Consider the following 14,669-nt stretch of genomic DNA (forward strand, 5'->3'; position numbering starts at 1 on the left):
AGTCCGACACACAGTCGTAACTCATACGGCAGTATACGGGCACCTGTCCTATCGTATCTTCGCTGACCTGTCTGACGTGAGATACGTGCGTAAATATATTTAAAAACTAATAATATTCGTAGATATAAAAGATGTCTTATCGACATGGACGCGGAGTAAGAAATGCATACGGTTCATATCGTCAAAGAGAGAATTCCGACGATATTAATGGTAACTTTCACAGTCGACTACTATTTTTAGGTTATGTTATATTATGCTTATTGAGATCATATTCTATTGTTTATAATATTTATACATTGTATTATTTTACAATTAGCTTTATTTGATTATGAAACAAATATATCCATGTGGAGTTGTGGATTTCACTATTATTTACCAGCGATATTTTGCAACGACCTGTATTTGATGAGTTTTGAGACACATCCTGTTGTATTTTGTTATAATTCAAATTCACCGGATTATTATTAAATAATTCACATGCACGGATGTAATGCCTCTAGTGTAGAAAATATGATTCAAATTCAAAATTTGCTGATTTTACTCAAGTTGTATCACTTAAAAATTAAACAACTATACCTGTATGCTTAAATCGTTGAATATAACTTGATATTCATTTTGTCCACAGATGGTTCCAGCTACAATGCAGGAAATAGACAGAGTCGCGGGTCAGCTCAGGGGAGCCGTGGTAGAGGTCGCGGCGGTCATCCCCCATGGCTAAAAGGAAAAGAGATCGGGCTTTATTACAAGAAAAAAGCACAGAGTTCGCAGCAACCGACTCATGCCATTAGATTAAATCCGCACACTGAAAGAAAAATTAAAAACCTGTTAGAATCGATGCCAAATACGAATTTCAGGCCAGCTTCCGGGACGGGAATGTGCGATGATATTGATAGCAAGCTTAAGGCTAGGTACGATCACATAAATGACTCACATTTCAAAAAAAATTTCCTGGAAATTGTGTCTGGTGATATTCAGCAAAATCTTACAAAGTCTATGCTTGCTAAATCAAAGCTTGTCCAAAACGATACTTACGACAAGAGAGCAATTGAGGAACACAAAGAAAGGGTCGCGTCGCCTGGTTATCAAAAAATGTTAAAGTTCAGGGAAAAATTACCTGCTTTCAAAATGAGGCGGCAAGTCTTGGAGCTCATAGAAAAGAATCAAGTTGTAGTGATAAGTGGTGAAACTGGTGAGTGTTTTAATTATGTAATACATACATCTTGGAAGGAGATATGTTTCAAAAGTTAGCATTTAAAAATAAACCATCAAGGGCAAATTCCTTGATGATATCATTCTAAATGATTTCCCTACTTTTCTAAGCTCATATACATGTTTTCAGGTTGTGGCAAAACGACGCAGGTTGCCCAATTCATTCTAGATGATCAAATCGAGAGAGGAAATGGAAGTGTCACAAAAATTATTTGTACTCAACCAAGGAGAATTTCGGCTATATCCGTAGCTGAACGAGTCGCTACAGAGAGAGCAGAAAGGCTTGGATGTTCCGTTGGCTTTCAAATTAGACTTGAGAAGTAAGGATTCGATGTGACAAATAACCTTATTTTGATGATTTGACAAAAAGTTCTACCTTGAAAGTTGAATTAAAAAAAAAATAATGTTTTCAGAGAGTTGTGCAGAGATTATGCGAGCATATTGTTCTGTACTACAGGCATGTTATTACAATTTCTTCATAGTAACCCAGCGTTAACTGATTGGTCTCATTTAATTCTTGATGAAATTCATGAAAGGAGCACGGAAAGTGACTTTATTATTACATTGTTGAAACAGATCATTCCACGGGTAAGTCTTCTGAAATGCGAAATGGTCATTTAATTTTGTAGAGTTAAAAGCGTCCAGACATCATTGTCTAAAATTTTTGCAGAGACCCAATCTCAAAGTGATTTTGATGAGCGCTACTCTGAATTCTGACCAGTTTTCAAAGTATTACAATAACTGTCCGAATATTCATATACCAGGTTTTACATATCCTGTGCAAGAATATTATTTGGAAGACGTACTCCAGTTTACTCGGTAAGTTGTAAGAAAACCTATCCTTACGTTACTTTCCAGCAACATAACCAGTACTATCTTAAGAATTTTATTTTAGTTTCAAATTCCCGCCTCCTCCTGAGATGCCAAATAATCACAGAAAGCACATGAAGAGGTATAAGAATCAGCAAAAAAAATCCGATGATTTCTTAGATTTTATTCAACCATATTTACGGCATATCGAGTCTGAGGCAGGTACCTTACAAACACTTTAAATATTTCACCTAATAATGAATTATCTGATACATTTCTGATAGTGATTTATATTTACACAGAGAAAATACCCGCAATTTGTTATCGATCAACTTAGAAATCCAGTGAGTGAAGATTTGTCACTTGAACTTATTGCGGAACTGGTTCACTTTATATGTACAAACGAAGGTCCTGGTGCTATTTTGATATTTTTACCAGGAATGACTGATATTACAAAGTTAACGAGAATGCTGCTTGAATCTGGAGAATATCCATCAAGTGAGTAAAGCTGAGAATCTTCACAAATATGTAAAGTTTACTTCTTTATCTAATTTACTTTACATCAGACTAATTACCTTGAAATGAAATAGGTACATCAAAGTATCCGTTTTTTATTGGACTGAAATACGTCTTTCCTCGAGGAGTATGTGTTTCAGTGACAGAAATCAATTATTTTTCTAGGTAGGTTTATAGTTTACCCTTTACATTCACGCCTGCCAACAGTGGATCAGAAACTTGTATTTGAAAGACCTCCGGATCGCGTGAGAAAGATAATAATAGCAACATCAATTGCTGAAACGTCCATAACAATAGAAGATGTTGTGTTTGTTATCGATTCTGGTAAAATGAAACTGAATAAATTCGACACCGATAACAATATAGAAACGCTATTGCCAGAGCCTGTCTCTTTGGCCAATGCCAAACAAAGGCGTGGAAGGGCTGGAAGGCAAGTTGAGTTTGCTCAAAAATGGAAAATTGTTGAAGTAACTCAGTCTTATTCTGACACATCGACGAATTGTTGATTAAAAATTATATTTTCTGTTCTAACAGAGTTCAACCTGGCAAATGTTATCATTTATATACAAAGGCCAGAGAAATGACAATGGACGAGTATCCCTTACCAGAAATGTTACGAACGAGATTAGAACAAGTTATACTTCAGGCGAAAATTTTACAGCTTGGTAAAATAACGCCGTTTTTAGCAAGTGTAATAGATCCTCCAAATGCAAAAGCTGTCGAACTTTCTCTTCAGCTACTCATGACTCTGAATGCCCTTGATGAAGACGAACAGTTAACACCTCTAGGCTATCATTTGGCAAAAATACCACTTGACCCCAGAACGGGTAAGTAGAATTTATCTTTTCTCTATCATGTAATACTCTTGTAATCGTTTATTCAATTGTTATTTTTATTTATCTTCTAGGAAAAATGATAATATTGGGAGCAATTTTTTCATGTGTCGAGCCAGTATTTTCAATAGCTGCCAGTCTGACTTACAAGGACGCGTTTTATTGTCCTTTGGGGAAAGAGGCTGAGGCTCAAAAACGGAAATTAGAACTAGGTTTAGGTCAGTACAGCGATCACATTGCACTTGCAGAGGCTCTTAGGCGGTTTGAAGAAGCAAAAACCAGAGGGTCTCCGGGATTCTTTTGTAGACAGTATTTTCTTTCATGGAACACTCTCAAGCTTTTAACAGACATGAAGAATCAGTTCGCCAAGTATCTGTGTGAGATGAACTTTCTTCACAGTGCAAATCCTAATGATGAACGTGCGAACAAAAATTCAAATAACTTGGCACTGGTTAAAGCGCTGGTTTGCGCCGGACTTTTCCCGAACGTTGCTATTGTTAAGTGAGTCATTCTTCATTCTTGTTTCTAGGCGGTTTAAAAGCTCTTTATTCCACTGTTTAATTCTTGGCTTTTTACAGGTCAGTCAGAAGACACGGTGCAAGCGTTGTTACTCCCCAAGACGGCAAAGTCAAGCTGCACCCGTCAAGTATAAATGAAAAATGTCAATCCTTTCCCAGCCCTTATTTGGTTTACTTCACCAAGCAGTTATCCTCAGCTATTTATCTACATGACACTACGAGTATTAGTCCTATGGGTTTGATATTCGCTGGTCCAAATAGTAAAATAGGTAAGTGTTAGTCAATGAATGACTCCTCTCTTATAAAAAAAGTACCACCAGAAATATATGCTAGTCACGGGAACCATTCCGATTATTTTTTGAATGTTTTGGATTATGAAAGAAATTGGTATAACGGTCCGATTGAACATCGAAATTTGTATACCCCGCAACTTAAATTTTTATACCGACTTTTGTTTGTTACAGGAGAACAGAATGGAAAATGTGTTATGGCACTACCAGGTGCCCTCAGCTTTTTATGTGAACCGGAAACTGCGTTCATTGTTCAGGTAAAACCTCAAATGTCTGATACATTCATTCGGGGACAAGGGTCTGTCCATCAGAAAATGTAAATGCGTTTTTAACGGACAAATTCCAGCTGTATTATTGCCACGGCTATCCTGGATACGAGAGAAATCTTTTTGTCCGATAATAGCAATTCACGCCTTGTTTTCAATTTATGCACTTATTCAAAAAAGATATTCAAATTCGAAGAAATTTAAACTACCTGTCGGTTCAACCATACTATGATGTAAAATAATTTTCAATGCCAGCGTATATTTCATGTTATTTAAAACCTGACAGTATAAGCTCTCTAACCGTTTCAAATTGAATAACACGGTAACATTTTGTTTCATTTTTTATTTTTCCGTTGTTACAGAAATTACGCGCCAAGTTGGAATGGCTGCTGGGACATAAAATCACTCACCCAGGGACGATAAAGTGGGACAGTGACGAAGGGGCGGTCTTGAAGTGAGTATTTGATATTGATTCCCCAATAGTATTTTTTTTATAAATTACAGTGATTCGCGTAATGAACATTTGAAGATTTTAATGGGGCCAAGATTTTTGGGATATCGAATCAAATTCTTGAATTTTTCATAATTGGGATAAGAAATCTCGAAATCTTTCGCAACCTTCTGTAAGTCTTAGAATCATGGTGATTCATGATTCAACGGGATTTTCCACGGATCGCATTTTATTTCAGAGGTATGATCGAGCTTGTATCGCAAGGTGATGAGGAGATGGGGCTAGAATCTCGTACGTACCACGTGGGATTTGCCAATGAGACATACTCAGATTCTGATTGATAAATATCGATTCATAACGGTTTAATTTCATAAGTATAGGAATAACTCATATATTTGTTTCTTTTTTTCAATATTTTTATTGTGCAAGAAACTTAGATGTGAGTATTATTCTTCAATTCCGCCTAGAACTAGCGCAAAGTGGAGGAATCGCAGCAATTTTCATTTCGTTGCTTGTTCTTGCTTGAATATATATACATGATGATAATACTTCCTTAGAAAAATAAATGTACGTGTATTCCAGTGTTGGAAATAATTGACATTAATTGTTGTAAGTATAGGTAGCGATCAATTGCTAAATGTTAGTTTCTTAACTAAAGACCATTCAATTTTTATCCACCTGAGTCACTGAAAAAAATTAACGATTTTTAATCTTTGGAGAATCTCGAAGTACAACACTCGACTCACGTATTCGGATGTCTGCATCGTCGGGTTCATTGTGTCGAAATAATTAAAGAGTAAAACGACGCTAATTTTTAAATTTTAACCTGCAAAATGTAAGATATTTTTGTTGTTATATATTAAGATTTGATCTTTCTTCGTCGCAAGGCTATTGCAAGTCGAAGTATGTCTTCTTTATGTTACTTCAATAGAAAATGATTAGCTACTGTCGTAGTCCTGATCCATTATCTGTAACCGCAACTTTGCATCTTCAATATACGGTATAGACGTGAACTAAGAATTAGTTTATGTCCAGTGACACAACAGAAGTTGGAATTGTTGAAAAGATGTTACTTTCATTATTCCTAAACCTGTGAGAAAATTCCAATTATTTTTTTGTTATTTCTCGTCTTATTTTCAAATTCCTGTAATTTTGATATCCTCGCTATTTCTTTACGTGCCTCGGAAAATTGCTAACTGAAATTCTTTCGGCATATGTTTGGAAAGATACGTACATACAACTCCATAGAAAGAGATGGATAGGGAGGTCCGTGTCATTCTGATTTGTGATTATGGCGGCCCGCAGGCGCCCGTACTTCAAACGAGCCAATAAAAAGTAAAAGTAACCGTTGAATCGACAACAATATTTCATTGATATTCATTGTTGTTTGGAGCTTTAATATAGAATTCATGTTCAGATGGCGTATTTAATTAATGCAATCCACCGCTGAAACACCTGACTTTCCTACCTGATATGACTGGCTGATTTCCAATTGTATTCCCGACCGCGTATGTTGTTTCTCCCTATTTTTCCTATTTGCTTATTTTATCATTCTTGTTCCTTTATTTCTGACGTGTCCACCATTCCGTACTGTGACTGACTTGCGGCCAGTTAGCTTCCAGTGAGTCCTTTAGCAACTCAGTCTCAAACTCCACCTTTCCTTTAATATACCGTAAGAATGAGACACTCGTGCGTAATACCCGTGGACTAACTTCAAGCTCCTTTCGACTACAGGGCAAGCATGAAATTTTATCGACCAGAATAATATACCTTTCTTTCTTCGCAATAAAACCATAAATTGTTTCCTTATCCTTTCTTCCTTCGAATCAGCAATTCCTGTACATTTATATCCGATGAATTATTGGGTAGAACTCGTATATTCTCAGTATTTGTCCAAGTTGTATATTAAAGTATTGGAGAATTTACTCGATTATTTGGAATTTGAATTTTAATGTCAACGTAACTTTAAATGTTAATTCATATAACGAGGAAAATATTTCTATATTTTTATCTGTACTCGATGATTAGATTTTTTCCCGTTATCTTTGCAGATATTTTATGAGAAATACTGATGTGATTTCTCTCTAAGCGTACATAAACAGCGAAACTTCATTTCATCGTCAGACTGAAGATTTTTATCTTACCCTGCGAACAAATGAAATTAATATTACCAGCGCAATTTTTTATTTTTTTTTTATCTAGCATAATGATACACTGACAAATTTATCGTGCTCCTCAAGCCTGATAAAAACTGTTTCGGGAGTCGGAATATTTCATCTTTTATCCTATTATATATTATTATGGTATGAGACCCGAGCCATCTGCCGACGGCCATATTTGCTCGCAGACTTGTTTGATTGACAGCGGATGACATCTATTGATAAAAAGGTCGTCAACCTTTTTCTGAACAGATATAACACTGTAGCTCACGTATAGCGTGACACAAACCCACTCCAACAGTTCAGCTACAATATCGTTATACATTGCGTCTCGAATGTCAAGGCGTATCGCTTATTACACTTACATTATTCTCTACTCGTTATATCGCCGCAGCATTGATTATTCGGCAAGAGTATAATCATCGGCGATAAGCTGAGATTAAAATGGAACATACTTCCTACCATCGATAAGTGTACGGAACGATTCGTTGCGTCGAAAGTGCTCGACGTTTTCTGAATTCAGTCTGTTTCTCGAAGTAGTCAGTTTACGCGGTATCGGGATTTCAATGTATGGGTGTGGCTGAGCAATATGGCGCCGACAAGAGTAATCAGCTGATCATTTGCGATGCATCATATATTCATACGCGCTGTTAGGTGCACAGAAAAATTCGTGCAACCTGCTAGGCTCTAATTTCATTGCACTGAGTGAATATATAGCGAAAATTGTAGTCACAATCGACCTTTATCATTTAATACGAGCGGCATACCGTGTATCACTAGGTGGCCTTTTTCGACGCCTTGGATCCCAATATACCAAGAGAAAGTCAACCAATATTTTGTGAATCGTGGCCTTTGAGGAAGATAGTTGCGTGTCGAATTTAGCCATTTATTTTAATCAGAAGGCAAAAAACAAAGAAAACTTGAATTACTCGTATACGTATACGGGAAATGCGACGACCTCTTATCGGAAGTTGGATTGCGGGTGAGCCGGAAATCCATGCTGATCACGATGAAAGAAAGATCGGCGGCGCATCCTTGCCGTGGGCCACTCGAAACTCAATGCGGATGAAGAATCTGCAAGAGATAAAAAGAGGCAAAAAAGTGGCTTACGGGCCAAACGCGTGATGAAGAGGACTGTGGATGCATCGAGACCTGAACTCCGTGGCGACTATGGATCGGCTGCAGGGGAAGGGAGCTACGATAATTGCGTTTCCTGCGCAGCGTCGTGCATTCTGAGTGGCTTCTGCAGCGTGGATAAGCCGATGCGTCGAGTCGATTTAACCGTCCATAACCCGTCCGTGTGCTCAGGCTACGCCTTGGTGTTCAACTCCTTCGTGCAAGTGTTGCCACTACGCCCGTTCACCTACAACGAATTCACAAGTGAACTGAGACGGTGTGTGATAAGACATATGTAGTGCGAAATCACCGTCAACGTACCAAACCCGGTCAATTGTTACTTACATCAATATGATTGAAGTAATGATTTTATTTGTCAGAATGTAAATTGGATTTTTCACCGAATGCGGGAACAGGATCGGCTGTTACCTGTTACAATAAATTGAAGTTTGCACCTCTCCCGGTATAACTTATCATACGGATGTTCGTGTATTTCGCCGATTTGTTCGAATTTCGGTTCGTTCGTATCCTCCGCTAGTGGCTGTCGACAGTACAGAGCGAAGTAAACAGTTTGTATACGTAAGGTATAAGGTGCCTCTGTGCAACAACACGTTCTTATCGGTTACTGGGTTAGCAGGGCTATCCGGAGCGTGATACATATAATACTTACTTTCCACGCCCACGCCCGACGACACTGTCGAGTCACTAACCTGCAGGAACGCGTCATTAATCAATTTTAACACAATTCACTGAACAAGCGAGTTCGAGCTTCGTTTCACCTGGATGCAGATACGGCATTCCTTCCATTATCGCGAGGTGAATGACGCCGGCTTACGGGGTGCTTACGGGTAATGCATTTTGTTCATTCGTTTTTGTTTTTTTCATAAAGATTCTGAAAATCGTTAATCACGTGGTTCTGAATGCTCTATTCTATGCATAATGGAGGTGTGCATTTTATTTTCGAACTACGTAAAAGTGGCCTACAAATATTGCTATACTTCGACGTACGTATGTAGCGATAATGAAACATGGTAAGAACTGATCCCGCTTATTTGAATCAAATGACACACTTTGTTTGAGTCGATAGAAGCGTAGGTACGAGTTAAACGAAGTAAACGAGATTACGGTAGATCTGCAGGCGAGTAGTAGTGACTTTGTCTTACCGAGTGTAAAGCCCAGCCTGCGTCGATTTCGCACTTATGATGTAATACAAGCCGTTCGGTATAGAGAAGACGTTTGTTCAGTCACTGATATGAAATTAGCACGAGTATTCGCGGTGCACGCTCTGATAAGTAACCAGCTACGCGTGCACGACGTTGGGCTAGTCGGTTATTTATTCTTCAGTTCCTTTTCCTTCCATCTTATACCCCTTCTGCAGATCCTCTCAGCTCGCGATCCCGCGATCCAGAAGACGCTGAAAGGCGAGTAGCGTTGCAGAGTTTGGATTAGAGCATAATTAAGAACAATTTACATCCTCTGTCAATCTATAAGCAACCTCTCTCGCGTGCTCTCTCTCTCTCTCGCGACCGTGTTCCCGTTTGTCACGTTGCACGCAGCACGTCCTGCAACCGAATCCCTTCCACCATGACAAAACGAAACACCCTGAAAACTGTTCCGGATTCACAACGCACGTCGTACTTGCCATGCGAAGGTGAAAGTCGATTTCGGTTCTGCGGTTAAACCAAATTAACTGCATGGAAACTCGACGTCACGTCGTATCGCGTTGTGAGGTCAGTCCCGGGGCTGTAGGGGAACAGGGTTCAAGGATCAGAGAATAACGATCGGCGCTATAACGCGAGGCCTCCGTAATTAAGGTGGGTCTGTAACGCGGCAACACGTTCGGTTATTGCAAGCACAGCGTGCACCATCTGAGGTCAGTTGCCCCGTTAACGTCCAACAGTACCTGAACGCACTATCCCAAGTATAATATTATACGGCAGATAGGAAGTACTAATATACCTGCTCTGCGGCAAGGCAAGTACCGGGCGCCATACGACTCTCTATCTCTCTCGGTTGGTTTAGCTGATTCATTGTTTTCGAACTTTGTCAATGCTTGAGCAAACGTCAAACACGTCGGCGATGGTCGAACAGGTAGGCCGCAGGTGGGTACGAGGGCCTAGAAACCAAGCAGCCGATGCTCGAGTACCTTTGACCCGCACCCCTTTGTCGGAGAAACCCTGCAGCGCCTTCAATGACGCAGCAGCGCATCGGTGATTTGCACGTTGCCTCGCAGTCTGGGTTCACGGTGGTCGCGGGTGTCTTATATGGGTCCTCAAGTTCGCCGTCGTCGAGGCTTCATCGTACCGAGCCCAGCACCTACTCTTGGGTAGGAGCGAGGAGTAAGAGTAAGAGCCAATCGAGCCAAAAGACTGGTAATATACGAACCCGAATTTTTCAACTCGGAATTGTATAATTATGGAATGGCAAAAGTTGTCTACCAATCGTGAGAAATGGTAAAAATTTTCGTCTGCCAGGGGAAAGAACCGTGTAAGTCATCGGGGAATTTTGAATTGCCCGACAGTCACCGGACACCCCGTGTATGTATGTGCCTACAATTTTACAGCATGGATTTTATGGACACGAAATACACACAGGCAGACTCGGGTGCGTATATAAGCAATACGCGTTCCGCATGTTTATTGTTGCGGCTGCGTGCGTGCAGCAGCCGGGGAATATGTAAGTTCCTTGAATCCCGAGGGTGTTTAAGAACCGTCGCGAGAGATGTTGTTGATATCTCGGCGCATGAATCCCGACAACATTCGCGCTTGCCTGCAGAACTCGTCGGTGTCCGAGGCCATCGCTAATTAGCATTGTTATAAGGATGAAAATCGACCATAGCAAAAGGCGTCCGAGTCCGAGTCTCTCCGTCTAGGGAGTTGACCGGGCAAAATACACATAGGATACGTTGGCATGTACGCGGAGAACGTGGACGTGGAGCTCTGCGCATACACAGGAAGAAGATCTCACTCGTGCCCCGCGTACATACCTCGAGTCCCACTAGTGGAATACCATTTGTATGTACAAACCGTCCATAAGTCTCTAATTCGAAACGAAGCTACGAAAGGATCAGTACCCAGTACTGTTTTTGTGGGTCAAACGCGATCAGCCGATGCTTCCACCCGGGCCCTTTGTTGCCGGCCATCGTATGTCACGTCTATTTTTAGGTAGGTAGGTAGGTACTCGGGCGTGTGCTTCTTCGCCACATCCACGCCTCGTGTCCATTCGTGACACTCCAGGAGGTACTATAGGTATGTATGCTCGTGCAGCGCTGCACGATCCGCATTGTACTTTTCGCTTGCGGACGACACCGCGGTAGGCACGAATACGTGATATAAGTATCGATACGTGATGGGCGGGCCTGGCTGCGTCCCACGAAACTACCTGTTCTAGTCCTACGCTTCCAGATAGCCACCGACCGCGAACTAGGCCTCGAGTAGAAAGGGATTCGTCATTTCACAGTGTCGTTACAACATTTTTCTTCCACAAGACCGTCGGGAAAAACTCGTTTAACCCCAGACAAGGCAATGAGGGTATAATTTCCCCTCCAAAAAACTTGTACTCTTGGAGCAGAATGTAAGGGTTGAAGCCCTTCAACGTTCATTTTTATTTGTTCAGTTCAACCTAATTATTTTCATGATACAATCATTTCGTGCGGAAATATTGTTTGAACTTTAATTGATGAAAAGAGAAAAATTTCCGCAGCTTTATTAGAAGCTGAAATGTTTGAAATTAATTTCCATTGGGTATTTTTTACACTTATCGCCGCGAGAGGTATACAGCTTGGATGTTTCCCTGTCAGGGGTTAATACAGTGACTATGCATTTATAATTCATCCAAATTCTTTGTTATAGTACTCTCCAAAATTTCAATCACAGAAAGAACATTTTAGTCAATCATTCGATCACATGTTGGTCATTCGACTCGTTCTTAGACTGTGCTTTCTGATCCTGTGATTCCTTGATCCTAGTCTTCTTTCAACCGAGTATTGGGACTCGAAGCTAAAACCCACCTACCGTTTCATGCCTGCGATTCGTTCGTTTCCCTGCAGCTTTCAAGAAGAGCTGCGCAAAGCGCCGACTGTTGGCAAGTAGGAAGGAGATGTTTGGAGCTCCTCAATCTTACGATGAAAACGAGTATAAAATCGGCGAAGCTGGAGCGATATATACGAACATTTCCCTGAGCCATGCTGCCGAGATGAAAGAGAACCCGAGTTTTTTTTTTCTTTTATTTATTTTTTTTCTACGAGGTTTCAGTTGTCCGCACCAGCTTGTATAATGCATGATAACGAATACTTTTGCAATCCTTCGCACATCCGTGCAGCACGTAGCAAGTCTCCGTTCCGGAAGAAAAGAGAATGCGAAACGGGAAGTTTATTTATCTTACTTATATCTGGTACGAATTTTCAGTCGATCAGAAACGACGAGTCGCTTTACAGTCATCGAGAGCTCGGTAATACAAAAACCATCAGTCCCATTCGGCTGCAGCTGAAACAATTATCGGTATCTATTATACACACGTTGATCTGTCTCCCCGCTGCAGCGACACGTTTGGCGGTATTTTGTGTACCCAACGTGCGCTGGGCCGACGAGACGGTGAATTTTTGACATGTTTAATATTACGATTCAAATAAAAAGGCATCAAAAAAAACCGCCGGCTGCTGCTGTCGTCCATGTTTGCTGCATAGGTACATACGTCACAGTCCGGAGTTAAAATCGTAAAATTCATACATTGTTCGCGTTTCAACGGTTTTTATTATTCGTTACTTTGCGAATGGCCGTTTTCCAATTACACGCACCAGTTCCGGACTTGTCCGCCTTTTTTCTTTCTACTGTTTCTGCTTCTTTTTTTTCCATCCATCTCTCGCTTGCCTGTTTTTTCATCCTCCGTTTATTCGCTCACTCGGACGCGAACGCAGCGATTACGTAACGCAGCAGACTCCCCTCGAACCGCACGTTGCACAAACCGCGCTGCAGCAGATTCTCCTGCCGAACGTTATTGCACGTATTGCCAAGAAAGAGAGGGAGCCGAGGTAACGAAATCCTCCCTTAAAAAGCATCCGTGACAAAGAAAATTGCACCGTGAAAGCTGCGATGAGATGACCCGCCTTTCATCGCGACTTCAGCTTGGGTTACAGCGGTGCAAAGTCGGCCGCACTACGGCGCGCAATCTATCCATCCCAGCCGCTCCTACCACATGTGCAAATTTACCTCTATGTGGGTACTCGCGCGACGATGATCTTCGTAGTATATTGCTACGATATATCTATCGAGAGGTTACCCCTGGCATGTGCGTATCAACAAAGCTGCGCGTGTCGATTCGACGCACTTTACAGTGCAGGTAACGCGTAGATCAGCGAACACCTTTGATGGCATGGGGCACATGGCTATGTGTAACGGAATGCATTATATTATTACACCGCTTGCACGGCTCCGCAGATCAGCAGACTGCAGTGCGGTGGCTCTGCTTACGTTACACCTACCCGTCTTGTAGGTAGACAGAGGCTTTCATGTCCGCTTCATTGCGAAATGACTTTTCATTTAAAAGGCTCTCTAATTAGCGGTATTTATCGCGTATCTCGCGCATACATAACTATGTATAACGTTACTGCAGCGATGCTGGCTCGTGTATATTATAGCTGACGATGCTTCTGCCGCGGTATCTCGACGCTTTTCTCTCCGCAGCGTACGTCCCTAGTTTACGTACCTATATATATCTATCTTATACATGTGCATACGGAGAGCCGTTTGCAGTTGCAAACTTGGACGGTATACACACGTAGTTTTGTGATTGCTTGGTAAAGCTGCGCGTGTGTCGATACGCGTATTACAGAGACCGTTTCGAGTTCATCGACTTTTTAAAGCGCGTATCAAGTAATGTAGGGAATGCGATAAGGATGTGATACGAGAGGCGAATCGAGTCGCTAGTCGCGGTTACGATCAGCCGGCAAGCCGGGCAAATTCGCGAGCGTTTAACCGTTTGGCTTTCAAACCGTTTCGCGATAGGTAGATGCGATACCTGAGAATGCTTTCTCCGCTTCAGAAACTATCTTGCCATTTGGCTGCTGTATTGTGCTGTTATTGTCATCTGACTTGCTATACTTTATAGCTTATCGAAATCGCGAAGCCGTCGCGCCGATGTGCGCGACTCGCAATTATTGATCACGTGAAATAGATTGTGCGGTTATAGTGGATGTATTATTTTCTCTTCGCATTGTCAATCCTATTGTCAACTTTGCGTTTGCGTTTCTCTCTCGTATCGAACGGGGGCGTTATAATACGAACGTTGTGTTACGATTCTTCCGTTTCTTTTTTTCTTCCTCCTTCGAGAACAAAACAGGTTCGTATAATGTGTCTATTACGGTATATGACTATCGTGCCTTTGCATTGGTCCTATATTTATGTCTATAAAACTCGGTTGTTTTTTTTTTTTTTTTTTCAGCTTACATTACTGCAGGCCGATATCAAATCGCAAACGCTACTCCTTGTAAACGGTGAATGATAG

The 14,669-nt window shown here is 41.0% G+C and overlaps 1 protein-coding gene and 1 long non-coding RNA gene across 3 annotated transcripts; one reads left to right on the forward strand and one right to left on the reverse strand.

Annotated features, from left to right (window-relative positions):
• Positions 1 to 12: 12 nt before the first annotated feature.
• Positions 13 to 6,309, forward strand: LOC124174481 (ATP-dependent DNA/RNA helicase DHX36-like). 2 transcript variants are annotated; one of them, XM_046553684.1, is made up of 14 exons: positions 13 to 85; positions 626 to 1,189; positions 1,340 to 1,529; positions 1,623 to 1,797; positions 1,880 to 2,028; positions 2,105 to 2,237; positions 2,322 to 2,517; positions 2,701 to 2,965; positions 3,070 to 3,362; positions 3,443 to 3,869; positions 3,947 to 4,155; positions 4,351 to 4,433; positions 4,805 to 4,896; positions 5,132 to 6,309. In XM_046553684.1, the coding sequence occupies exons 2-14, from the start codon at positions 835 to 837 to the stop codon at positions 5,232 to 5,234; spliced, it is 2,670 nt and encodes an 889-aa protein (XP_046409640.1). In that variant the 5' UTR covers positions 13 to 85; positions 626 to 834; the 3' UTR covers positions 5,235 to 6,309. The 2 variants fall into 2 exon arrangements, with proteins under 2 accessions (XP_046409640.1, XP_046409639.1); XM_046553683.1 differs by having other exon boundaries at positions 24 to 210.
• Positions 6,310 to 7,952: 1,643 nt separating this feature from the next.
• Positions 7,953 to 8,966, reverse strand: LOC124174878. The gene is made up of 4 exons (XR_006869020.1): positions 8,839 to 8,966; positions 8,598 to 8,709; positions 8,205 to 8,415; positions 7,953 to 8,126 (listed from the first exon to the last, which is right to left on the reverse strand). It is a non-coding gene; the product is annotated as an uncharacterized LOC124174878 (long non-coding RNA).
• Between the last annotated feature and the right edge of the window lie 5,703 nt (positions 8,967 to 14,669).

Source organism: Neodiprion fabricii, chromosome 1, assembly GCF_021155785.1.
Source record: "Neodiprion fabricii isolate iyNeoFabr1 chromosome 1, iyNeoFabr1.1, whole genome shotgun sequence".
In the NCBI taxonomy this organism is placed as follows: domain Eukaryota; kingdom Metazoa; phylum Arthropoda; class Insecta; order Hymenoptera; family Diprionidae; genus Neodiprion; species Neodiprion fabricii.